The sequence below is a fragment of the Sprattus sprattus genome, assembly GCF_963457725.1.
Source record: "Sprattus sprattus genome assembly, chromosome: 21".
NCBI classification, from domain to species: Eukaryota; Metazoa; Chordata; class Actinopteri; order Clupeiformes; family Clupeidae; genus Sprattus; species Sprattus sprattus.
Window position 1 is genome coordinate 3,767,616 of NC_137919.1, and position 27,500 is coordinate 3,795,115.

The 27,500-nt window shown below is 44.1% G+C and overlaps 1 protein-coding gene across 1 annotated transcript in view; it reads right to left on the reverse strand.

The window, feature by feature from the left end:
- The window catches only part of LOC308382312 (receptor-type tyrosine-protein phosphatase delta), a 170,385-nt gene that overhangs the window by 72,888 nt on the left and 69,997 nt on the right, over positions 1-27,500 (reverse strand). Inside the window, 6 exon segments of the mRNA XM_080860029.1 lie at positions 1,751-1,895; positions 2,633-2,778; positions 3,681-4,262; positions 6,119-6,388; positions 12,169-12,279; positions 17,644-17,832. Of these exon segments, the coding sequence (XP_080716155.1) occupies positions 1,751-1,895; positions 2,633-2,778; positions 3,681-4,262; positions 6,119-6,388; positions 12,169-12,279; positions 17,644-17,832 (1,443 nt within the window).

Genomic DNA, 27,500 nt, shown 5'->3' on the forward strand with positions numbered 1-27,500 from the left:
GTAAGGATGGTAGTGGGAACGAACAAACACAAAAGAAAAAAAAGGAGAAGGGAAAATAAATGGATAATAAAAATGAAGACAAAACACAAGGACCAAACACATGTTTTAAGCAAAATGGTGTGTGACAAAAAAAACAAGGTTTCACATATTAAGATGGAGAGAAATGTCAAAGACCAACAACTTGGATATCCCATGGTGATAAACAGAAGAAACTCACAGATTGAAAATGTATGGATGGGATGAAACCTTCACAATAGGAAACCTACCTTTGTTAATTTACGTTTCTCCCTACATATTACTATGCTATACCAGACATGATTAATCAAATATCCTGCAATGATCTAAATTCGCATAACTCTATAAATAAACCATGAGTAACTACTGTAAATGTATAACCAGAAAAAAAATACATTAATAGTATCCCTATTGTAACCCAAATCAAGTAAAAACTAATATTATTTGAATATAAATAATATCAAATTCTTCAAGCATTTATCCAAGCAGTTACCATCAATCCAAAATCATAAAGGTTGATGTTATCAGCTCGATTAGAGTTGAAAATACTGTGTTGCTCACCAACCTTTCCGAAGCCTGTTGGTTTGTGGTAAAAGCCTGATAGCTCGACACTGAGACTGCTCCGAGGAAGCAAGACTGAAGTGTAAACACTCTCAACGCGTCGCCATGCCAACCATGCAAATGCTTGGCTTGGCTCACTGCGGTTCATACTGTTAGCATACTGTTAGCATATTGCATGGGCTTTACCTACCGGCCATCTTGAAAGCTTGACTGTTGGATCTACTTCTGATACTTACCCGTCCTCTATCACCTTGGCCTTACCAAGGACCCCAGATTTATTTTCAAAGTGTGAATAAAGTCTAATTATAAAATGACTGGCTTGAAAAGGATGTTTGTAGATTAACATATTTTGGCCACTAATTGTAATTTTTTTTGTATGTCCTAGGTATAAATCGGAGGTCCTTTTTTGTGTGCAATATTTTGGGTTACAGTTACTGCATTTGCATTTGAGCTTGCCACAACTATTTACGTGGTTTCCTTTTGACACCAAGAGACCCGGGGAAGAGAGTTTCCCTGTTTATTACTAGGCACTACGGCATAATCTCACTCCATTACTACAGTCCCTTTGAATAGATGCAGAAAGCCCAATCGCAATATGCGAGCACAGTATTGTGGTTGACATTGGATGTCAAAAGACAAGGTTTTTTCTTTTTCTTTTTGTGACGGGCTGCTTTCGCCCTTAACTCTAATCACAAGGAAGAGTGTTGGATCATTGTCGAGAACCCAAATGAATAATTCAAGGCTTTATTATTGGTCCGTGTCAAAAGATCTAACTTGTCAAAAGCAGAGGCTGCAGGACTAGCAGAGTTGGAGTAAATGAGGTGACCTTGTCGATTGACTTATCCGCACACCACGGGCCACAGGCGAAGTCCGCACACCCTGCTCGGAATGAGCGTGGAGTGCGGTGCCCGTTTGACCTTCAAACGCTTGGGTTTGGCCCAAGACGCTTCAAAGCGATTCCTTTTTCGAAAAACACCAGCCCAAGTGCTGCGGTATCATCGTCTCTATAGGGGCTAACGCAGCTCAGGGCTCTTTTAATGCGTTTTCAAATATAAAACCTGTTTTTAATATTTCTTATGTTTTTTTTTTAATTGGTTCTTTTTGGCACATGTTTATCTCTGTAGGTGCCTTGTCTTGGGCCACGTCTGAGCCTACGAGACGGAAGGAGACCTACGTGTCTGGGGCGTCTCAGCTGAGATCTCGTTGGTGTAGGCTCCCACGCCGTGCTTGCTGCGCGCTGCCAGCTGGAACGTGTACGTGCTGAAGGGCTTCAGGTCCTTCAGCAGGAAGCTGGACGTGGGCTCGAAGCTCACCCTCTTCTAGAGGCAGGGGGGGGGGGAGACACAACAGAGGATCTCAGACACAAGAGACTACAAGTGGACTGACAAGTTCGCTTAATAATGCGCGTGAGACAGACAGTTTACTAAGGTTTAATCAAATGCTCACCCCCTATCTGACCCCCGCACCCCACATTCACTCCCTCATCCTATTGGTCCCATGCCTATCAACATACGGCTTCCTATTGGTTAACATACATGTCAATCAACTGTTATCAGTAACATTGAACAATACTACATGGACAAGACCCACTTTGACCCTTTGACCCACTAGACCCTTTGTTTGGATGTTTTAACTGTGAGGTTAAAATCAGTGTAGATGCTGGTTAATACATGTAACTGGGGAGGGGAGGGGGGTTAAATTAAAACTTAAAATGTTTAATTCAAAACTACAACCAGCACCTGCACTAGAACTACAACTATGTTTGCTTTGTTTGTATTGTGTATCTTCCACTTGAGATATCAAATACAATGTGAATGCATAATAGTATATGCCGAAATGTACATTTGGTCAAAACATGTCAAAAACAAAAGTGGTCAAAAAATACTTTAATTCTTTGTTTGTTTGTTTGTTTTGTACCACGGGGCTATATTTAGTATAGATGCTGGTAAAGAATGGTAGGTGACACAGGTGGGCGGGTAAAGGTCATCTAAAGAGACTATTTCATTGGGTTTCACAAGCTGGGTAATGGTGCTAAGAGCCAATCAAAGACACATGCCTCCTCTTTGTCATCCTTCTTCCTGTAGAGCAGCTCATATCCTGTGATCTGGTTGTCCTGGCCGCTCTGAGACGGTGCGACCCACGACAGCAGGACGCTCGTCTCAGACTTGGCCTCCGCCTTGAAGTCCGTTGGCTGGGATGGAACTGGAATAGCAAAAAGTAGAAAAAAAAAACGAAAAAAAAAAAGAAGTTAGCTGAATGGATATACAGTTTAACGGCTGAACCGAATGGCTGCTGATTTTTTATTTTTTTTCCCCGCTATGAATTGAAATTCATGCTCTGTCGTTTCTCGTGAATCAAATCAGGCATTACACAAAAGGCGATACTGCAGGCAGGGAAAACTTGGCACTGCGCTGTGCTTGGAGATTACGATTGTTTACGGCTGTGGTCAAAATGAAAAGAGCCATTTATTTTTCTCAGCCCAATGAGAGTGAGAGAAAAAAGAGTGATACAGGAGGAGAGAAATGGAGTGATACAGAAGGAGAGAAATGGAGTGATACAGAAGGAGAGAAATGGAGTGATACAGAAGGAGAGAAATGGAGTGATACAGAAGGAGAGAAATGGAGTGATACAGGAGGAGAGAAATGGAGTGTGAAATACAAAAAAGGAAAGATGGTGTGAGAAAAGAAAAAGAATGAAAAGAAAGAAAGGGAGAGGAGAGAAAGGGAGAGGAGAGAAGAGAGAAAAACAGAGGGAGAGAGGGGGAGAGAAAGAGAGATACATATTGGCTGTCTCCCTGCCATAAACAGAGGGACAGCCAATAGAATGACATCATTTAAATCATGTGTTTTTTTTATTATTTCATTGTTTCCACTTCTTCCTTCTGATGTCTCTGATATCAGTTTGTGCACACAGTGTAAAACACAACCCAGTGCAACGTTATGGTCATGCCAGTGAAGCTTTTTGTTTAGAGTTTGGAAATATGGAGAGACAGAGAGAGAGAGAGAGAGAGAGAGAGAGTGAGAGAGAGAAAGAGAGAGAGAGAGAGCGAGAGAGAGAGAGAGAAAAAGAGAGACAGAGAAAGAGAGAGGGGCTTTTGACCTCACCTCCAGTCTTGGTGATGATCTGCAGATCTGAAGACATTGGTCCATCGCCCACGGACGTGTAGGCCAGCACCTTGATGTAGTAGGTCTTATTGGGTGTCAGGCTCTGGATGGTGAGAAAGTTGGAGGTTCGGACGATCTGCTTCTCCCACTGGTTGACTGCCTGCGTGGGGTCGTTGGTGTAGTAGACCCGGTAGCCCATGATCTGCCCGTTGGCCTCCTCCGGCTCGTCCCAGTGGATGATGGCAGTGGTGCCGCTCAGCATGCGACCCCTGACCTGTCGGGGGGCGGTGCTGGGCGCCTGCTCGGCCGTCTTGGCCTCGATGGCGTCGCTGGACGGCCCGCGGCCGATGTTGTTGACGGCCACCACGCGGAACTCGTAGTCGGAGTAAGGGCTGAGGCCGCCGACGCTGTAGCGGGTGGTGGCTACGCCGTCGATCTCCTTGTATGGGTCCTCGGAGTTCTTGGACTTGTGCTGGATGATGTAGTAGGACACGGGCTCCGGGTTGCCAGAGTCCCACGTGAGGGTGATGCTTGTCGCCGTGCGCTCCGTTACCACGGGGATGCCCGGGGGCTTGGGCAGAGCTGAAGGAGAAAAGTAAACAAACCAAACAGGATTTAGTCAGAAATCAGGCACGGTTGTCACAAATTAAACATTTTTTATTTTTTTTCGGGGGGATTATTTTCAACATATGGTGTGTAGATGAACTAACGTTCCCCTCACACTTTGGAATACAGATAATTGGCTACGTTTTCCACACTAATAATTTAGAATACCTGCTGTAGTTAAACTGCTAAGAGGAAACATCAACATCAAGGGCTCAAACAGCAGTCCAAGTGAAAGTATTTCTGACTGTGTGATGTACCATATGCTACTGTACCTACTATGCTACTGTACCATATGAACTCCATATAAACTCCATATAAACTCCACGTATACCATATGAACCCAAAAACATACCCACTTTCTGTTACTCAACAAAAAAAGCGATCACATTATAAAGGCTAAAGTGAAGCGATGTGAACCTAAACAGAACAAACCCCTGCTTCTACCCAAAAAAACACACTTTATTTAATAATTTATAAACCTCTGCTGCCTGGGTGTCCATACAACAGCACTGCCTGATAAGCCGAGCATCGCAGCTTTCCCTTCAAGGAAACACAAAACTGCACATGCGGGAATAACATGGCGGGGCTTTGCACAGTGACAGCTAAATTAGCATTCCTACATCATGTACTGTCTGTTCGTTCCCGGGAGATATTTTCGCCCGAAGGTCGTACACGGAGCTACAGGCTCCACCACCCTTCATGTGCTTGCAATGTAAATGAAAAACAGAGAGAAGAAGAAGAAGCGGGGTGGTGGTGAGCGCTAAACTGCCCGTGCCCATTTCCCTAGCGACCGCCGCAGACAGGCTAGCCGCGGCATCTCTCTTGTTTTTAGCACCTCTATTCAATTATTCACAGCCTTCAATTTACTGCTTTAATTTCCACAAACAGCATAATGGGCAGTGAGAGATAGCGGGGGGCTGTGTGTTTGCCTCAGAAGTTCATCTCGCCAGTGGGTGGTTGTGGGAGCTTTGGGTGTATTTCCACGGGTGTCCTCCTTCTGTTTGTTCTTAAACAGACGGAAACACAAAATGGACGCGTGGGAGTGGGAAAAGGCAGAATGTTCTGGGGTTTGTCAACCGCGAAAGGACAGCCGCGGAGACATTAACCTTTCATCTGAAAACATGTTGATGTCATTGTAAACTATAAAAGTGATATCAAACGAACACAAAACAAAAGAAGCCAGACATGAATCACAGACCAAACATCTCTCCTTTTTTGTGTGCTGAGATCGCATGTGTGCTGAAAAGTGCCTCAGCTCTAATATCCGCTGCCTCTGCAGAAGCTGCTTCACACACACACACACACACACACACACACACACACACACACACACACACACATGCACAACACACACACACACACACGGGCCCTACGCACTTGGCAGAGGCCGCTGTTCCTGAGTGGGAAAAGCCTTTTTTCATGCATGCCAAGCTGAACCTCATAACAAATTGAGGAGACAGATGGGGGATCTGTGTAGAAGTGATTGAAGTGACTGAAATGGCCTCTCCTACAGGGGCCAATCTGGTCGTGTAAAAAATCTAGTTCATAGTAACAAAAAAATCGAATTCATCGGTTTTTGCCACAATTTTTTTTGTCGAAGAAATCACAGAGTTTTACAAGCTACCTCATGGTGTGCAAAAGCCATCCAGTCATGTTAATCACATCCAGAGTGCCACAATCCAGTCATGTTAATCACATCCAGAGTAACACAATCAGGTGAATCCTCAGAGTTATCTGAACACCAGCTCCCCCTGTAAGTCATGCTATGCTATCTGAGCAATTCATCTTCCAACCTGAAATGGAGAATAAAAGAAGAATAATTCCCACTGCACCTTTGACGGTGATCTGAGCCATCGCCTCGATAACGCCCAGGGTTGACATGGCAACGCAGGTGTAGTTGGCCGACTGCACCACGTCGGTGAGCTCCAGAACGTTGCGGCCGATGGGCATGTCGTCCTCCGGAGTCAGGTCCTCGGAGCCCAGCATCCACTTGACGTAGGGCATGGGCGAGCCCACCGCCACGCAGGTGATGTTCACGCTGCCGCCCGGCATGATCTCGCTGTCCGTCGGAGGGATGGAGAAGCGTGGTGGGACCCGACGCACTGCCGAGAGAGAAGCACAGGTCAAAGGTCAAACAACCACACCGGGAGGGGGTAGGCGGCACCCGCCATTTCAATGAGGGTGTCAGGAAAAAAGAAAATGGAGTCATACTTTAACTGTGAATAAATAAAGTAACTCTTCAGAAACTCTTGCTTTATAATAGGTTGTAGCGTAACAGCTCTGAGTTAATAATGTAACTCTTCAGAACTCTTGCTTTATAATAGGTTGTAGCGTAACAGCTCTGAGTTAATAATGTAACTCTTCAGAACTCTTGCTTTATAATAGGTTATAGCGTAACAGCTCTGAGTTAATAATGTAACTCTTCAGAACTCTTGCTTTATAATAGGTTATAGCGTAACAGCTCCGAGTTAATAATGTAACTCTTCAGAACTCTTGCTATATAATAGGTTATAGCGTAACAGCTCTGAGTTAATAATGTAACTCTTCAGAACTCTTGCTATATATAAGGTTATAGCATAACAGCTCCAAGTTTATAATGTTTACTAGCAAGTTGTTGTCGGAGCGTTCCACTATCAAATCAGTTATACTTAGCCACGATGGTTTGGTTGATGGAGATTAAAAACATCTTTCCTTGATGCTCACACACAAACACATGCACACGCACACACACACATTAAATGGTCCATACCTAGAAAGGTTTTCACGCTGTAACTATGCTACAAGGACACAAACACCATTACATGCAAAAACAAGGGTGTGCCAGTGACACAGACTTAGAGGACCAATCACAAACAAGGGTGCCAGTGACACAGGCTTAGAGGACCAATCACAAACAAGGGTGTGCCAGTGACACAGGCTTAGAGGACCAATCACAAACAAGGGTGCCAGTGATACAGGCTTAGAGGACCAATCACAAACAGGGTGTGAACTGGAGGTCCGGCAGCATGCCACAGTTGCTCGGTGGTTGACAACTTCGATGCTGCTGACTTCCAGTTGATGTGAGGATAGCGCTCATATATATATACATATCGTCACATCAAACACATAGCCCCCCCCCCAGCATCACAAAGCACAAAAGGGGAGCAAAACCCATGACAGCAACATTACACAAGGGAGAGAGCAACTCGTGGAAGTCGCTTCTCTGACTCGATCCAAAAAGTGGTGATATTCTCAAATGCAGAATAACTTTCGGATGTCCAAATGAACAAAAACATCCACATATATAGTAAATGATATCACATGGACAATTGAAATAAATAGTACAAAATAATAAGAATAAGACAAACAAATGACGGATGATATCAAATGAACATGTCGACTAGAGAGAGAAGATCAGATCCAGCCGTAGCACGCCATTGGCTGTCGGTCATGCACATCAAGCAGGCAGGCAGACATATTTGGGGAACCAGAGAAGATAGGGAGGGATATTGAAGCGGAGAAAAAGCGGAGAATAACAGAGGAGAGAATATTTTAAAAAGGAGAATACAGGGAGGTGCAAGAGAGCGAGGAGGAGATGGGGGAAAGAAAGAGTGGGGGATAGAGAGAGAGGGGGAAAGAAAGAGTGAGGGAGAAAGAGGGGGAAAGAAAGAGTGAGGGAGAAAGAGAGAGGGGGAAAGAAAGAGTGAGGGAGAAAGAGAGAGGGGGAAAGAAAGAGTGAGGGAGAAAGAGAGAGGGGGGAAGAAAGAGAGAGGGAGAAAGAGAGAGGGGGAAAGAAAGGGTGAGGGAGAAAGAGAGAGGGGGAAAGAAAGAGAGAGGGAGAAAGAGAGAGGGGGAAAGAAAGAGTGAGGGAAAGAGAGAGGGGGAAAGAAAGAGTGAGGGAGAAAGAGAGAGGGGGAAAGAAAGAGTGAGGGAAAGAGAGAGGGGAAAGAGAGAGAGCAGGAAGCAGGCCGCAGTCGCCCGGGTTAGATTGGCAGGGTTAGGTTACAGGAAACGAACAGGGCCCGTCTATTAAAAGCCAGTGTTGCCAAGCCAGGGCCAGAGCGTGACATCACTACAGGGGATATGGACTGCAGGGCGAACGACACAGAAGGAGCCAAGGCGGAGAGAGGAAGTGAAAATAAGGCAATGGGTAAACAAACCGAAGAGGAGAACCTGATGGGGGCAGCTTTGTTTATTAGGATTAGCTAGAGGAGAGGCGGTTGCCTTAGCAACAACAAAAAAAGGGGGAATAAAAGGCTAGAGAACAACCAGACTGCTGGAAAGGAGAGTTGAATAGGGAGAGTGGAAAAGAGAGAGAGAGGCAGAGAGGCATTTAATCAGCCTGAAAGTGGAACTTCGCTGAGGGGGGAAAAGGCATAGGAAATTCAAACAACAACAACAACAAAAACAAATGGCTGCCAGCGGTCCTGCTTTCGGTACTCAGCATGGGGGGTTCTGGGAGCTTTGGTGCTTTGGGTTCTGGGTCAGAACCCATGTCTTTTTTTGGGTTACTCTCTCGTTTACTTTACGTTTTTTTGCCCTTGCCTGAACCGCGGTGAGATTAATCACCCTAGCGCTTGGTGGGTTAACCTCTGGCGCTGTTTCGCGAAGAGAGAGGCTCTTTCTGAGCGGGATCGCTTTTAATTAAAATGACACGGCCTCTGCGTGCTCGCGCCTCTCACCCCGATGAGCTTTGACTAATTTCATGTCGACAGGCTTATCCTCCTTTTTCCCCTTCCTTTTGTCGCGCTGAGGCGGTGTTTGTCTACGCGATGCACAGAGGACACTAGCATCTTCACAAGTACGTGTCCATATTGTTCAGTGAACTGAGAGACTAGTGCTTACTTTTGAATGAAACAAGAAAAGCTGAGTTTTATTTTAATTACTGTTGATGATATAGCATTTTTTTCCCTTCCTTTGTTCCTTTTATAGAGAGATAGAGAGAGAGAGAGAGAAACCGAGAGAGAGGGAGAGAGAGAGAGAGAGGGAAAAAGGAAGAAAAAGATAACTCCCTGCATTATTAAGTACAACTTTTCTCTCCCATTTTTTTCCTTCTCATATTTAATTAATTTCCAATTGAATCCTATTCCCCAAAGACATAATGTTACCCTATTCATTTAAATATCATTACATTTGTCAAGTCTGCCGGATGACGCGGGAAATACATCATTCTTTCATTAGATTCCCATTAAGCACTTGGGAGAGGAGCCGAGAGAGAGAGAGAGAGAGAGAGAGCGAGAGAGAGAGAGAGAGAGAGAGAGAGAGAGAGAGAGAGAGAGAGATACAGACTCTTTCGGAGTGCATACTGATCAGGGTATGAGTAGATCCGTCAGCATTTAATCACAGTGGATGAGTAACACTACTGTAATTTACAGTAAGAACAAATAACTAGGACGAATCTCAGTAGCGTCAGCACAGCCTGATATTTTTCCATTTAAATAACATATTTAGTATTTTTCTATGATCTGATTACATTGATTTGTTTGCTATAGTCTAGAATCGCTAAGTGCTCATTCCCCTAATTATTTGTTATGAATGCGCAGTGTCTAGGGAGTCAGATACAGGTCCGAGGGACATAACTTCTGACACGGATCTTTAATTATTGGCCTCCCTGGGGAGATGTATGGAGAGACCACAGGGAGTCAGAGCTAAGCTAGACTGACGCTAAAACATTTCTCTTCTTCCATTTTGCGATGAGGGATACAATCTGTGGGGTGCAATAAAAGTCTAAAGACCTGTTTGTCTTACTGGGGACTCTCTGAGTAACGAAGCAGGATCACTGACAACTGTGTAGTTCTTCAAGAGGGAGAAAAGGGAGTGTGCAGCTGTCAGCTTGAGCATAGACAGATCGCCATGCAAACCCACCGAAACTCACATTCCCAGAATGCACTTGTATAACATGCACCACTTTTTAGACAGTCAGGCATCAGAACAACATACCAGGGGAAAAAAGGGCATTCTCTATGCATCAACAACAGATAGGGGAACAAACATACCAGGGTTATCTCTAATGATGAGAAATCATGGTAAAAAAACGAAACGAAATGAAACGTCCAAAAACATCAAGAAAGAAAAACACTGACGTGTGTGAAGATGAACAAGTATACATATGATGTGTGGCTACATTCGTTTCATTTGTGAGAGACTGATATTGTGTACCCTCTCTTGAGTTCCTGTCTAGGCAGTTTGTTGACTTTTGTTTGTTTGTTTGTTTGTTTTTGTGGTTAGAAAGTAAAAACACACCAACCTTCTCGCAGCTCTGAGGGATGTAGGAGGGGTTGATGCAGAACAAAATGCAATGAGAAAGAGGAGAAGAACAGGGGAAACACAGAGAGAGTAAAAAAAGGCCATGTTCAAGGTGGTCACACCGCTTAGCAGTAAAGGAAAACCAAAAAAAACATCTCTTTTCCTCTGTTTTCTCATGTAGGAGGGCAAAAGAAAACCCTTTTCACCATAAGGACAATTGATTAAAGATGGCTGTTCCCCCCTACACTGTACCGAGGTCATATCTGGCTATTACAGAACTATTTACAAATATATTTAAAGTTCAAAATTATGTGACTATATTTACATTAAGATTATAATTCTGTCCCAGCTTGTAGATTAAACTTGCAAGGGATAATGATGTTTTGCTTCAACTTGTTCAATTTTGTCATTGTGTCGAAATTAAGATTTATTTGAGGATATATCAACCCTCTTGGTAACAAACAGGTGGGATGATTCCAGAATTGTTCCTTAGATTAACTGAATTAACAATAAACTGGGACAGGATCATATTGGAAATATAAGTAAATTGCATACATAAAGAAACATCTTTACTAGGCTAACTTATTAACTTTAAACTGTGTTAAAATATTAAATAAACATGTGCTATGTAGTGGAGGAGTATTGTACAATAGCCTTCATAATAACTAAGATTAAATATAATGACATGATTATCATATATCATATTAATGTCATAATATAATTTAATTACATTGTCACAGATCAACAATTCATAAGAAAGTTATAGAAAATACTTTTATAAGTGGCAATGTTTATTTATGGGACAATGAAGAGAGGCCAATGAATCTCCTTAACTAATAAAACATTTCACATAAACTTCAGTGGAAAATGTTTCCCTGGCTCTATACCTAACCTAAGCATACAAATGTTTGTCTGTTTGTGTCAATATTGTATAATTACTATGTTTTATACTACAATTTAAAGTGTGATTTATCAATTCTATCAGACACTATCTTATCTACTTCCTTTTAAAACCTTTTTGCCCAAAAAAAGGAGAAAAAAAGCTCAAATAGACCCTCCATCAGAGGCAGGAAGAGAAAAAAAAGAGAGAGAGAGACAGAGAGAGAGAGAGAGAGAGAGAGAGAGAGCGAGAGAGAGAGAGCGATAGACAGAGAGCGATAGACAGAGAGAGAGTCAAAAGAGTCAAGACAGCTGTTGGGAAAGATCAGGAGAGGTGCCGTGGAGTTTTGGGGAATACACCCCTCGACCCTAGGCCTCAAGCTTACAGGTCAAAGGTTAGGGTTAAAGGTCGTTAGTCACACTCCAGGCAACCGGGTCAGAAGAGTCAGTAAAACCCCAAAGGAAACCAAAACAACCAAAACTAATTCAAAGAGCAGAACAGGCTTGTCACGTGTTACAACAAACAAGGGTTCAAATCAGTGCAAGGAGGGCAGTGCAAAATGCAACAGACAATATACTTACAAAACTTAAGCCCCTTCTGGACCGACTGAGTTAAGACTCAGAGACGGATCTGTTATTGCGTCATCTCAACATTCAATTAGCTTTATATAAGTCATTACTCTTTGCTTTAATCTTTGTTTTTTTTCTTTCCAATTGACTTTTCTAAGCTTTCCTGTTCCGCAGTGGAGACGCCGATGGCCACCTCACGGGGTCCTACCTCTGACGTATAAGTTAGCCGGGGCGGAGTAGCGGGTGCCGTCGTTGTTGGTGGCCACGCATTCATACTTCCCCTGGTCCGCCTCTTCGCTCTGCTCGATCTGGAGGGCTCCTAGGCGGGAACAGAAGGCATGGTGGCAGTGCCGGGGGTTAGAGAGTCATCGTCATGGGCAACAGGGACAACAACTTCTTCTCATCCCACCCCACCCCCCCCACCCCACCTCCGCTTCTTTCCCCTAGCCACGAGAAGGTGTGCTTCTGCCTCTACTGTAGGCACTGTTTGTCCTTTCTAAGCCTCCATAGTTTAACTTCATTAACTGGACAAGGTGGGGTGAAGACTGGCAGTCCGAGCCTGAGGTCTTTTAAATGTAGCGCTGATTAAAACACATCTCCTACGGAGTCTTCTACGTCTACGCCTTGACCCTACACGGAGAGGCGGAGTGCGGCTCGTATAAATAATTGGGCCAGATGACAATCTGATGGGGAAGGTGTATAAACCGGCCCCCCTGAGTCACTAGAGTGCCCCGCAGGTTCGAACCACAGAGCTTAGAGGCTTAGGCCTTGACATCCCTACTGCAGTACGACGCTTCGTCCTCTGCACTCTCCAGGCCTGGTGCTTCAAGGAGAAAACCGTCGTCTCCAGTGTCATTTGAAGTTTTACCCGGAATAAGTTTGTGCTTATGTGCAAATGTAATGTCTTAGTGTAGACATCCCTAAATATCCAAGGTTAGAGTCCCCCCCCCCCCTCCCCCCCCCTTTATTATGTCTAGTGCTCCTCGCATGTTGCGTCAGACACACACACAATACCCACCACCAGGCCTGTAGAGAGGTTTGGGACAGCACTGCAATAGATATCCGCACGTCGTCAGGGAAACCATTCATTGCTTCACCATATTACATATATTATTACACGTCACAATGATGGAGAAAGGGACGAATACATGTTGCAGGGTTCCTGTAAGGCCTTAATGTAGTATAAGGCCTGCATTACATCACATCGAGACTACATGATGTAATTTTAGGATTTTTTTTATATTTATATCTAATGCCGTAAGATTAAGACGGTCGTATTTGTCTTGTCTCTATTTAGAGATGTTTTACAGTTTTAAGGATGGGGCTAGCCCTGCAATATACAACATTTCACTGGACTTGTTAACATGGAAATGAGTGAAACTGCTTCGGGGAAGCATGGATTAAACAAAAAGAGGTTTACAATATACAAAAGCAGCATAAGAAGAAGGGGACAATTAAAAGTAAATAAATTTCGGGTTATGAAATTTAGCATATTCAATCACTGAAATGAACTATCATAAAAGAGGGTTAAAAAATGCAGCGCTTACAAAAAATGTATGTTAAAAATCTGCTGCTTGGATAAGTCGAAAAATGTCAATCTGAGAGGCATGGTGAATATCGAGACCAATGTATTACCCTCGGGTACAAAATCTTTGACATGCAAATCTTTCGAAAGAACAAGAAACGTTTGTCGGCACAACTTACAACCTTTTGACAACCCTTAGCTGAAAAATAAAATGCAATTGTATTAGAGGTCAAAATTCAAAATGGCCTGAGCCAACAAGAAATTCACCCAATCACTGCCATAGGTTCCGTTAGCTAGAATGGACACCCAGAAAAATCCACCAATGGGATCAGCAGTGGGGTGTCACATGACTCGAGAGGGGGGGAAAAAAATCACTTAATCATAAACCCAGCTCCAACTCCTTGTCACTCATCAAAAATGACAAAACGGACCCTTCGCACACTCTGCCAGGATCATCCTTTAGCTTTTCCCCAAACCCTGAAGAATAAAAATAACAAAAAAATGTCAAAAAAGCATATGTAGCCTTTCAACCCAACAAAATCAAGAAGAAGAAAAATACAGGTGTGAAAGAGGAAAAAAGCACCGGAGCGAACTTTATCAAAAAAGTAGTTGTTTGGGCTTTTTTTTTTTTTTTTTTTTAGAAGGTTACAGGTAGAGGAAAGCGTATAGAGTAGAGGAGTAACAAAAAAAGTTGGCAAAGACAGAAAGAAGTTCTTTGGAAGTATTAAAAATGAAAAATGAAAAATAATTAAAAAATAGTGGCAGAGGAGAGAGGGCCATGGTGTCTTCTGACGCCCTGAACACCTCCTGGGCGTCTGCGCTTATGCTAGTGCTGCACAAGAACAGCTAAGGGGAAAAAAAATGTTTGGTTGTTTTAGTCGGACAAAAAGGGGGACACATGAGTTGTCGCTATGGCCAAAAAGAAAACAAAAAAATGAAAAGTGGGGGAAAAATAGAGGTAGGGGAGAAAAAAGGAGAAAAAAAATACGTCATTGGATATGCTTCATTGTGTGGCAGTGAGCATATCGCAAGTAAGCGGTACTTAAAATGAAAGACAACAAACCAAAACCAAAACGAACCGAAAAAAAAGCTACTTTGAAGAAAAAAAAAGAAAGCATGGGGGACTTTGATGGAAAGACCAAAAACGGAACGAATAGATGGAACGTAAACCAAGAAAGAGAAAACAGAGAAGAGAAGAGAAAAAAAACAGAGAATGGGGTGATGGGAAAAGTAATGAGATTTGGGGGGACGGGGGGGGGGGGGGGGGGACGGGGGGGGGGGGACGGGACGGAGAGATGAAGACGTACGGGATGGATGGGATGGGAAGACAGCAAGAATGAATTTTTTTTTTTTTCATTCTGTGAACGTCAGTTCAGCACTCTTACCTCGTATTGGTGTACCACCTGGGTGGATAATATGAATGCAAATAAGATTAGAAAGAAGAAGCATTAGTACGAGAAGAAAGAGGCTTGGGGGGCTTTGGAAGAAGAATTAAATTAGATTTAACAGAGTACGTAAATGAAGGTTCTACAGGGAAGAGAGCGAGAGAGAGAGAGAGAGAGAGAGAGAGAAAGAGAGAGAGAGAAAGAGAGAGAGAGAGAGAGAGAGAGAGAGAGAAAGAAGGAGAAGTAGAGATTGATTGACTCTACTGGCAAAGAACAGGTGTAATCAAAGGAACGTAGCAGAGGAAGCAGATTGGCAGGTCAGAGAGTAACTTGTACAATGGTATAACACAGGGGGAGGGGGGAAGTGCCATGTTGTTTTCACAATTGTGTTCAGATGGTTCTCTCTTTTTTTTGTAGATGTTGTAGAATTGGCATGACTGAGGAAACCAGCTGCTTCTGGGGAAGGGCAGAAGTGGTTGGTTATGAGGAAGGGGGTGGGGAGGGGGGAGGCTTTAGACTCTTCGGCCCAACCCAGGAAAAGCAGGAAAACTGATTTTGCCCCAGGGGGATTTTATTTTTAATTTCTTTAAATTTTTATTTTGTGAGAGCGGGGCGACCCAGTGGATGACCAGTTTAGCACCATCACATCAATACACTGAGCAGGTGACAGAGTGAGTACTTGAGGGAGTGAGAGAGAGAGAGATAGAGAGAGTGTCAGTGAGTGAGTGAGAGAGAGAATAAGTGGGTAGGTTGGTGAGCAGGTGGTTGAGTGAGCCTTTGTGTACAAGGAGGGGGCAGGTAGTGTTTTCCGCTAAGCTAGTTTTGCTAAGCTAAACCTCAGTAATGTGCTCCAGTGACTTCGACTAAACCATCATCAGTGTTAAGATGTGTGTGTCTGTGCTTTGTGTGATTATCTGTTTGTGACTATAAACGATTAAACGTTCATTTGTGTGTGTGTTTATATGTAACAGTGTGTGTGTGTGGTTGTGTGTGTGTGTTTAAAAGTGAGACTCTATTTCTTATAACTACAGTTAGCTACACTAGCAGCTACGCTAACAGTTAGTAAAATGCATGCCATGCATTTTAATCAGAGTAGTTTGAGACATGAGAAATTAGTGGGGGGGAGTGAGGTGTGCTTCAGAACTAAGCACTTACCAAAGGATTCTGTAGATTTAAAAATACAGAGAGAAGAAAAACAGCATAGAAAATATGAGTATTTACCTTAGACTTAGTACTTTAGCTTTTTTTTTTTGTCATGGTTAAAGATTAATAGAGTCTACTGCACAGAATCACACTCGGGACATTAAAAAGATAGGGGTTAATATTACACAAGGAAGAGGCAGGTTAACAAGACATGTCAAACAAGTTTAGCGGTGTGGGCAGGACAGGTGGTGAAAACATTTGCAAAGTTTATCTGCGTTGTCGTGACAGCAATCAAAGGAAATAACAGTCATCTAGCATCTTTTAAAAAACAAACAAAAAGCAAATTTAAACACATGCGCCAAACTAGTGCACTGCAATAAGTCATTTTGCATGAAGTCTACATAAGTGTCTCAGAGATTTGTAATACAATGAAAGAACTTGGGGTGTGTGGTAGGGCACTAAGGGGGTTCTAAGGGGATTGCGTAGGAGGTTCTAAGGGGATTGCAGAGCAGGTATTGAAAAGCAGCGGCTGGGTAGAACACGGAAAGCAGGAAATGCCAAGAACGTCCAGACAGAACCGGAAAGAGGGAACCAGGAATGCTTCAGAGGCATCTGATGATCTCTACTGTGGCTACTTAATCGAACAACAGCTAACAACAAAATGGCCGATCAAAAAAAACTACAGTTTAGGTTTATGTTAGTTATTAAACGAATAAAACCGATAAGCGCTGACTTAATCTAGTGAATCTAGTTTAAAGGTGGTTTTCAAGACTGAACTGCTGAAAAACAAAGACACTGTGTGCTTTAGCCAATGGTGCGATAAGGTGACTTAAACAGGCTCTAGTCTGTCAGCTGCATTTCTTTTGGGAGGGCTTTACTTCTTTTACTTCTAGAAGGATTCGAAACGGTGCTTGCACTCCTTCGCCGGCTCTGCGCGTGGGATGTTGTCCAAATGTTGAAAACGAATCGTTTTTTTGGCAAAGGAGACGATCAAAGACGTCAAAAAAGAGCGAGGGGGTGATGGTTCTATTCAAACGCTGCAATGAGGCAGCGGAAAAGACTCAATCAAGAGGAAAACAAAGCCGAAGGAATGGCCAAAAAAGTAGAATCACAGCAGTGAGCAGTGTGGGAAGGACAGCAGCTGACACACACTCACACACACACACACACACACACACACACACACACACACACACACACACACACACACACACACACACACACACACAAAGAAAGTTCTGGCCACGGCCACGCGGACAGCTGGAGAACACTGAGACTAGCATCTCACACCCACACACACACACACACACACACACACACACACACACACACACAGCGACACACTGTAGGGGCAGGGGGGCATACACACACTCAGGTAAAACAGGAAGAAGAGAGAAGTCGAAACAAAGGCACAAACCCACAAAAAAAAACCACATAACCCAAATAGCCACGTGACAGAGAAAGGACATACAAAGGAACGAAACACAACAGACACAAATTCACAGGAGAAGAGGAAGAACAGGGATCTGGAGGAAGAACACGTAAAGAAAAGCTCCCAACGTATTATTATTATTATTATTTTTTGTTCTCCTTCTCCTGCGCGAAGAGAAGGCGGTTGTCGAGCCCCTACCTGATCTGAGCTGTTTGATGCGTCCGTTGTTGCTGGTCGTGTTGACGGGCAAGAAGTCCTTGAACCAGGTGATGTCTGGGTCGGGGTTGCCACTGGCGGCACAGAGCATGGTGGCCGTGCGCGTCCGCTCCACTACCTTGAGCTGAGGGCCCATGTCTATGGTGGGGAACCCAGAGGGCAGCTGGTCCTCTGAAAGGAGGAAATGACATCACAGAGGTGTTACTCGAGCAACACTTCATCAGCAAACACAGACACATTTTTCTCTCCGATTTATGCACTACTTATTTTAACACCCAAACACTCATGCACACGCTCTTAGTCGGCTACACACTTCTCTCTCATTCTCATTCTCTCTCTCGCTCTCTCTCTCTCTCTGGCTCTCAGTTCTTCTCCAAAACAAACACATACACACACACACACACACACACAGACAGACACACACACACACACACAAACAGCAGGGGTTAGTTCCAGTAGAATCAACAGAGCTTCCTCAGCTAACAGGTGCAAAATCCAGAGAGATCGAGGAAGAGAGAGCAAGGATGGGAGAAAATGAGAGAGAAAGAGAGAGAGAGAGAGAGAGAGAGAGAGAGAGAGAGAGAGAGAGAGGATAGAACAAGTCATGCTGAGATAAATACAGAGAATCACTATCTCACAGCAGTTGTTTCCCCACAAGTCTCTCATGCAAATACATCACTGGTTATCATTCTCACACAGGTGAGACTCACACACACACACCCCCAAACTCTCCTGGCTTGTAACATCCCTTACTGCCCACTGATGAGGATAAACACACACACACACAAACACACACACACACACACACACACACACACACACACACACACACACACACACACACACACACAAACACACACACACACACACACACACACACACACACACACACATTTCCTGAACCAGTTTCATCAGTAATCAGAAATCACACAATGTCAATCAGTTTTATTCACACACTCAATGGTCTGGGTAAAATAGTATCTATTGGCATTATATCTTTATATGACGTTTTTCTTTATGTTTGTGTGGGTTTGTTTAGGACTGTGTGTGTCCGTGTCTGTGCCCCTGGCAAAGTGTACTCAGTGGGACTGGCATCTGGATAGTTTCTGAAGATGCGTCTGGACGTGATGGCTGCCAAGGCACAAGGTTCTTTCCCCAGAAAACACACAACAGAACCCAACAAAACAAATTACGCTGCACCCCCCGGCCCTAAAGGCATCCATGTTCATGGTCAGCACAGTCCCAAACAAGCTAAATGTCAGGAGGTGAGCCAAAATGAACATAAATAACAGTATTACTCTACTAATGTGATCCACACACACACACACACACAGACACACACACAGACACACGCACACACACACACACACACACACACACACACACTCAGAGCCACTTATAAATGCAGACACACAGAGCCACTTATAAGTGAGCACACACCAACACACACACACACACACACACACACACACACCAACCCCACCTTGCAGTTTTGATACGGCTAATTAAACACCTTTCCACCTCTGCGGCGCACGCGGCACCATTCAGAGTTATTCCTGCCATTAAACTTTCATGAGGCACATCAGTCCGGAACAGCTTTGCCGCAGTCATGGCAGCCGTGGTTCTCGAGACAGCCACGGTCGCCAGGCGACAGCATCCGCGGCCGGCTTCCAGCAGTGCCTATAGGTGTCTGGAGAACTCAGGGTATCTTGCCGCAGTAAACAAATAATTGTCTCCCATGACTTGCACACTAATTGAAAAATGAATACGTTTTCTGTTGTTCTGCTTTAAAACACTCAAACGGTGAGCGACCTTATACTTTTTTCAGAGGAACTCAACTATTTTGCAGATTTCAGTGCAGTGCGACAACACACGGTTAGGCTGTGTTCACATAAAAGCTGGGTGTAGGGCAAGGGTGCCAGATTTGTGTGTATGTGAGTGTGTGTGTGTGTGTGTGTGTGTGTGTGTGTGTGTGTGTGTGTAAGTAACTTAGAGCACAGTCTCGGATGTCATTGTGGCACCATTCGGAGTCATGAGGATTTGTGGTGAATATCTTGTTTAGATAAAGAAAAGAGAGGCAAGAAAGAGACATTATTTCCTACAAATCCTTCAGTATTGTCTAAGCTCTCCTTTGTTTAGTCAGTCGCCTCATTCTATCCTTGTTTGACATGAGCGGAGTGAGTCACAGCATCACTTGATGGAGGGACAACAGATGGATATGATATTACACACAATGTGGCTTCTGACAGTGTTCGTATGCTGCCTCAGAAGACGCGCACGCACGCACGCACGCAAGCACGCACGCACGCACGCACACACACACACACACACACACACACACACACACACACACAGACACACACACAGACACACACACAGACACACACACAGACACACACACACACAGCAGACACACACACACACACACACACACACACACTCACACACACACACACACACACACACACAGACACACACACACACACACACACACACACACACACACACACACCTCTGTCCTGCAGTGGTACCACACAAGTCCCTTCCCCGCAAACAGGGAACGTCCCCAGGACGTTAACAGGACATTCGCAAGGTCCCCAATCGTCCCCAATTGGTCCCCGCCATAACGTTCGCTAGAGGACGTTACCAGAACGTTTTTGACGTTCGTAGCAAGTCTACGTTTGGTCCTTCTGTGACGTTCGCATGAGTCTTAAATCGGACTTTTAGGGAACCTTATAAATTGGTCTGTCAGCACACCTCCCCAGGACGTCATTTAAAAACGTCCCCATAACCTTTACCTGCAGGTCCTCTGCGTAACGTTCGCATGAGCCTTAAAACGGACTACTAAGGAACGTTAGAATTTGGTCACTCAGCACACGTCCCCAGGACGTCATTTAAAAACGTCCCCATAACCTTTACCTGCAGGTCCTCTGCGTGACGTTCGCATGAGCCTTAAAACGGACTATTAAGGAACGTTATAATTTGGTCACTTAGCACACGTCCCCAGGACATCATTTAAAAACGTCCCGTAACCTTTACCTGCAGGTCCTCTGCGTGACGTTCGCATGAGCCTTAAAACGGACTATTAAGGAACGTTATAATTTGGTCACTCAGCACACGTCCCCAGGACGTCATTTAAAAACGTCCCGTAACCTTTACCTGCAGGTCCTCTGCGTGACGTTCGCATGAGCCTTAAAACTTACTATTAAGGAACGTTATAATTTGGTCACTCAGCACACGTCCCCAGGACGTCATTTAAAAACGTCCCGTAACCTTTACCTGCAGGTCCTCTGCGTGACGTTCGCATGAGCCTTAAAACGGACTATTAAGGAACGTTATAATTTGGTCACTCAGCACACATCCCCAGGACGTCATTTAAAAACGTCCCGTAAACTTTACCTGCAGGTCCTCTGCGTGACGTTCGCATGAGCCTTAAAACGGACTATTAAGGAACGTTATAATTTGGTAACTCAGCACACATCCCCAGGACGTCATTTAAAAACGTCCCGTAACCTTTACCTGCAGGTCCTCTGCGTGACGTTCGCATGAGCCTTAAAACGGACTTTTAGGGACCGTTCTTATTTGGTCCTCTGATGGTCCTCTCTGAACCAGAAGTTCCGCTAGAGAAAAATGATTTTCATTTGCCCGACATTTTAATGATAAGCCGGCCAAATATCTAGCCTATTTCTGCTTCTAAATTAGCCCATTGAAGAAAACTGACGGCCTGCATAGCTTAAATAATAACATAATCAGGTAGTTTAGAATGCAACATGTTTATTTTCCTAAGTTTACAATGGGAAACAAAAACATTTATGTCTGATGCGCGTCAATAAGTGACCTTTAAGCGCAACCTGCTGTGGCGTTAAAATGAGCGCCGCAACATGGTCATTGCTCTGTTCAATGAGAGCAGAGATTCTTAAATTATTCGACCCTCTTGTGAATACTTTGCACATTTTACTGTGACTATCAATTACCTCGCACCTGAGCCAAGAGAACTTGTCACTCCATAACGACATAAACGCCCGACATTTCAGCTTTTTCTTTGGTGATGCTGTTCGAACATCTAGGGCTTCAGGTATTCAGTGTTTGGAAAGTTCACTTTCTACATGAACTTGCTCAGTTCATTGCTGATAATTCATAATTTTGAACTACGTTCACAGCTCCAATTTTCAATATGAGGCGAGTGCTATAATTTTTCAAAATCTCTGTCTGCAATACCGCTCTCGGCTCTTCCGCGCGCTCACGCACGGTAATAAAAGGAAACGCGCAACACTGCAGGTATTACAGGTTCATCCTCGTCAGAAGGTTTACCCTCATCAGATGTTTTTGGCCTCTGAAAAAAAGCTTTTAAGGCTAGTCTGCTTGGCCATGTTGGATCCTTCTCACTCAGTTCGCTCCTCGTTTGAAACCGAGGGTTTGCGCTTTAAAATGCAGCATATGCGTGTTGTTAAATAACTTTCTAACGGCAGATTAGCCTGTTCCTTTTAAACATAATAAGGGCAGTGCACGTTTGCTTTATAGGCCTTACGTAATATTAGGATTGTTGTCAAAATTGTGTTTGCGAGACGGGATTTTTAAAGAAATTCCAATCAGACAATTTGACCGGTGAGCTCTTCGTTCTGTTGCACCATCTTTGAAGGCCTGTGGAAAGCTCAATATGTTAAAGCTAGACACTTGGTCACCTTCCTATGTATGCATTGTATTGGAATCATGCAGACATTACATTTATAGCACAGATCAGTACAGAAGCATTCATATTTATTTTATTTCATCATTCTTAGTTTGGCTAGTTATTCTGCCTCCCTGCCCGCACGTCCGTGATGTGCCATGGATGTTAATTAAAAAAGGAATCATTACGGAAAACCCTCAATGCGTAGTGACTGAGATTGCTACAATATGCTTTTCCTCAAACCCTCGGAAAAAAAGACTAAGTTTGTTGGCTGTCTCACACTGTGATAAACCTGTTAAAGTGGCACTATAGTAATCAGACAGTGTTAGGACAGTAGGTAGCGATCTCGTTTAGTAATAGGAAGGTTTACGGTTCAATTCCCATGCCCGCAATCAACTTTGTAATCGTGTGTGTCTGTGTCTATGCATATCATATGAAATGTGTAATATAAATGAACTTGAACTTGTGTGTGTGTGCGCACTGTAAGCAAAATGACGGCTCCGCGATCTATTATTATTTTATTTTCTTCATTTAGCTCAGCAAAAACGGTCGTGCCTGCTACGTCCGCGGTGCATCCTTGAATAACGTACCCAGGACGTCTAAAATAGGTTTTGTAGATGTCACCACAATGCCCTCAGGACGTTCTTGCAACTTCCTGCAGAACGTCCCCAGGACCTATAGAAACACGTTCCCCAGACGTAACCACAATGCCCTCGGGAGGTGCTTGCAACGTCCTGCATAACGTCCCCAGGACCTATAGAAAACGTTTCCCAGTTGTCACCGCAACGTCCTCGGGACGGTCTTGGAACGTCGTGCAAAACGTCCTAAAGTTGTCACGGGAACCATACACATTTACGTTTTTAGAACGTTCAGAGAGACCATTACGGGACGTCTAGGGGACGTCATTTTGCTTACAGGGTTTGTCCTGGAGACATGTCAGTATCAAAAAACGAAACCTCTCTGTCAGTTTCAGGTATGGAAGTGTGTGTGTGTGTGTGTGTTGTGTAAGATTCAGCCGGGTCTAGTTCTAGCAATTCTTTATTTTCTGGAGAGGGGGGTCAGGGCAGTAAATGATCCTCAAAAACCAAAGCAAAGCCCCTCTGTCAATATCAGGTATGGTGGTAGGTGTATGTGTGTGTTTGTGTGTGTGTGAGGGGGGGTGGGCGGGCTGCACTCTATTAATATCTTGGATTCCAATCAATCTTGCGCCCATAAGTGGAGGCGTGTAACCGATAAGAGTGCTGCAGAAGGATGCTGCGAGGGGGGGGGGGGCACTGTAACTGGGGGACCAATCTGTGGTTTGTAACACAAAACTTCCATTCTCTCCAACAAGGTGTCTTACTCGGGACAAAGGCCTACGCTATAGAGAGTAGAAGAAAGCAAACATAGTTGTTAGGGGGGAGAGAGAGAGTGTGTGTGTGTGTGTGTGTGTGTGTGTGTGTGTGTGTGTCTGTTTGAGATTGTATTGTGTGCCTTGCCTAAGGCAGCAGCTCTGCCAAAAAACAGACAGCCGTGTGGTAAGTGGTTTCAGGGGAGGCTGGATGGGGGATGATGTTAATGTCGTATTCTCGTAAAGACGTAATCAAATACTGAACCACCAGATTTGACCCCCCCGCCAACAAGAAAAAGAAGAATATAAATAAATGACACGTCCCCTACCTTCAGGTCTGAATATAAGTGTTGCCGCTGAGGAAACTTTGTTTCCAGTGACAGACTATTACCATCAAACAGACAAAATGTTAAAAAGGCCTCTGACGACTTAAATAATTGAATCAACCGTGTTTTATCTAGGGAGCAACGTCACCGGTGTTAATAACACAGACAATGTGTGCCTTGTTGAGCAGTAATGTATCTTAACTCGCTCAATCGCTATTGGAGCTGATATTGCTCAGAATCTAAGTAGCACTGATAGGGGGTAATTCTATCTTTTATCACTTTAGAGACAGATTACAATTTTTCTGTAATTTTTTTAAGTTTTTATACGAAGGTCAAACAAGTGGATAAAGAGAGATTAAGTCTGATATGCAATAAATGACTGACTGAATCCCTTAAGGTTCAACTAAAACAGCCAAACCGCCAATAACACAAGCATTAGACGACGTCTTTTCAGACAGCAGAGACTATCACAAAAGGGTCAGAGAGAATACATAATCGAACCTGATTCGGGTGCTTATTGTGGCGGTCTCATCTTGATTTAGTGATGGAAGTTCGCTCCTGTTAAACCCAAATCCCTGGCTGCCCCCTAATTCTACCTCCTGTACAGTTCCAAGAAGAACAAAAAATGAAAGAAAGAAAGAAACAAAACAAAAAACTGAATTGCGGCCCCTTGGAAATGAATGCGACTCTGCTAATTATGCTTATTAGCGAGCACTACAAAAGCATTAGCATTAGGCTTTTGCCGATTGCGCTGATTGGCTTTTCTTTATTTTTATTATGATTATGCAGAGACACAAATGCAGGGTTGAGTGAGCTAGAGAAACCAACTACACTCTCTCTCTTTGCCGTTATGCTACTCCTGGATTAGAGGGAGCCATTTTAGAAGCCGTTGATATCAACGGGGGACTGGGTTCTTTAGTTCAAGGGTAGGACTCTATAGGTGCAATTAATTGGATGTGGATCTGAAGCTCCAGCTGTTCAAGGTGCCAATCAATTTTGAATGGCAGGTTCTACAACTGAAGAGCTTCCGGTCATTTCATGTCTTTTTTTTTTGTTTCAGGAATGAAAGGCCGAATACCCCATAACGGTAGAAATGGTATCACTGCTTGATATGTCAAGGTCATATTTCCTTCCCCGCAATTCAAAATGAGGAAAGTGTAGTGACCTGAGTTGAGATGAGCTCCTTAAATGTGCCCCACAACAGTGATAACTACAAATAATTGGAGATGACTTTTTTGAAGAAAGGCTGAACAGTAGATTGGTATCAGAGACAGCTCTCTCTCAATCCCTCCTTTTCTCTCTCCATCCCTACTTTTCTCTCTTTCTCTCCCTCCTCTCTCCCTCTCCCCCCCCTGTTCTCTCTCTCTATCCCCCTCTTCTTCTCCTCTCCTCCTCTTTCTCTCCATCCCTCCTTCTCTCCTCTCCTCCTCCCTCTATCCCCCTCTTCTCTCTCTCTCTCCATCTCTCCTTTTCTCTCTCCATCCCTTCTTCTCTCTCTCTCTCTCCACCACAAAGCCAGTGCATCAAGTCAGTCACCTCGCCAACAGCCGCCTACCGCCCTCTCTGTCTAGAAGCTATTGACGGATGCCAAGAACTTCCAAGTTGCCGTGGCAATCGCTAATTAATCAGCCTAATGGTCTTTCTGGCTTTTGTTTGTTGGACGAAGTGTGCTGACAAGTAGTTCCCCGTGTTCTGTGCTCAGCGAGGGCTAAATAAAACACACCTGCAGACTAATGAAGCTTGCCGGAGGGCAATTAAACGTAGTTATGCACTGCCTCTTAGCATAGGATGAAATCACAGCAGCTGTCAAACATGAAAAGCAAATAAAGCGGAACATTTTTGTTCCGACTCGAGACGCAACTTAGCGTGTCTCGGTGTCATCATCTTTTCATATTGAAGTTGTGTATCCTTCTTGATGCTTATCAAACAAAGCATTGGTGCTTGCAGTTACATGACCTGGTATGTTTACACGTCAGTGGTTGAATAGATTACCAGCAAATCAAATGTATTGCTGGTCTGAGAACAGCTAACTGTGCTCTGTAATGACATTAGAGAAGGCCAGAGGGCACCTTAGTCTGGAGCAGACACAGCCCTTATCTGGGATGGATAAGGACCCGGCCATTGGGTTTAGAAATAACTGCTATCTGAGGAGTGTGTGTGTGTGTGTGTGTGTGTGTGTGTGTGTGTGTGTGTGTGTGTGTGTGTGTGTGTGTGTGTGTGTGTGTTTGTGGGTGTGTGTGTGTGTGTATGTGTGTGTGTGTGTGTGTGTGTGTGTGTGTGTGTGTGTGTGTGTGCGTGTGTGTGTGTGTGTGTGTGTGTGTGTGTGAATATCCTGAAACAACATTGCTTTCTCTACCCTTGAAGACCCATAATGACATCTTAAACTGCTAAAATCATTTTGCCTCCTGATCATACTTCACTTGTAATGTGGAATAAAAATACAGTACAAAAGGTGACACATTCACACAGACTCAATTCATACAGGCAAAGCCGTAGATAAACTAACAAGGGAGCGCAAAGAAACAGGAAAACAAGATGGCCGTGAGTGACACAGCATACAGTCCTGGTGTCTGAGGACAGAGAGAGTGGAACTGCAGGCTGGCAAGACTGCCACTTCCAAGGGCAAAAGTGATGCAGAACAAGTACCTGAAGTTAAAGAAACTCTACCACGCTTTATATATGTCGTTCACCTCAATCACCTACCCCTTAATGATGCCGTCACTGTTTAAGAAAAAAATAAAAGGATAAGTGTTACGGGTGGGCATAAAAGTGTCCCCAATGACAATTTAGAGACATTATCCACGCTCAGGCCATCAGCCATCAAACGGATGTGCTGCCAAGTGCCGGGTGGAGGGAGAGACATCAGCGCAAACGGACCATAGCGGGAGAGGAGGTCGTTTACCAGTCTGAGCTGAGCCTCAGGTCATGTTCCAGAAAGATCTGCCATGGCCTTCCTGTTTCCCATCCTATTTACAGCGTGTGCTGGTGTTCCTTTACAAGACGACTTGTCTGTGTTGATGTTGGATAGACTGTCCTGTTTAATTCTAGTGTTTGTCTGTGTGACAGATCCAGGGGTGAAAAAAAAGTGTGATACTATTATATCCATACGCTCATGATACAACAGACTGACAGACAGAGAAGTGCGCGACAGGTCACTGGCCTGTGCCATAGTTGCAAACCCCACCTCACACCCCTCCTTTCTAGTCTGTACTTAAAGACCAGAACGGAACGTAGAATTTTAGATATTTCCTGGAAAGGAACGGAATGCAAGAAAGGCAAACCGAATTCTAAAATTCCTCAAAAGGACTAACCCAAAAGTCTAATATGAAGTCACGGCGACCCGTGGCCCTCTTGCGTGCGTATTTTAATCACTGCTGACAAACAGAGGTAAAAGCCTCCTTGGGAGGACACTCCTAATTAAATAAAGCTAATTGACTCTCGAAGGGACTAGGCTAACACGCCGACGTGATTAGTTACTGTTTACCCAGCCAACTTAGCGGGGTTTGTTTAAGTG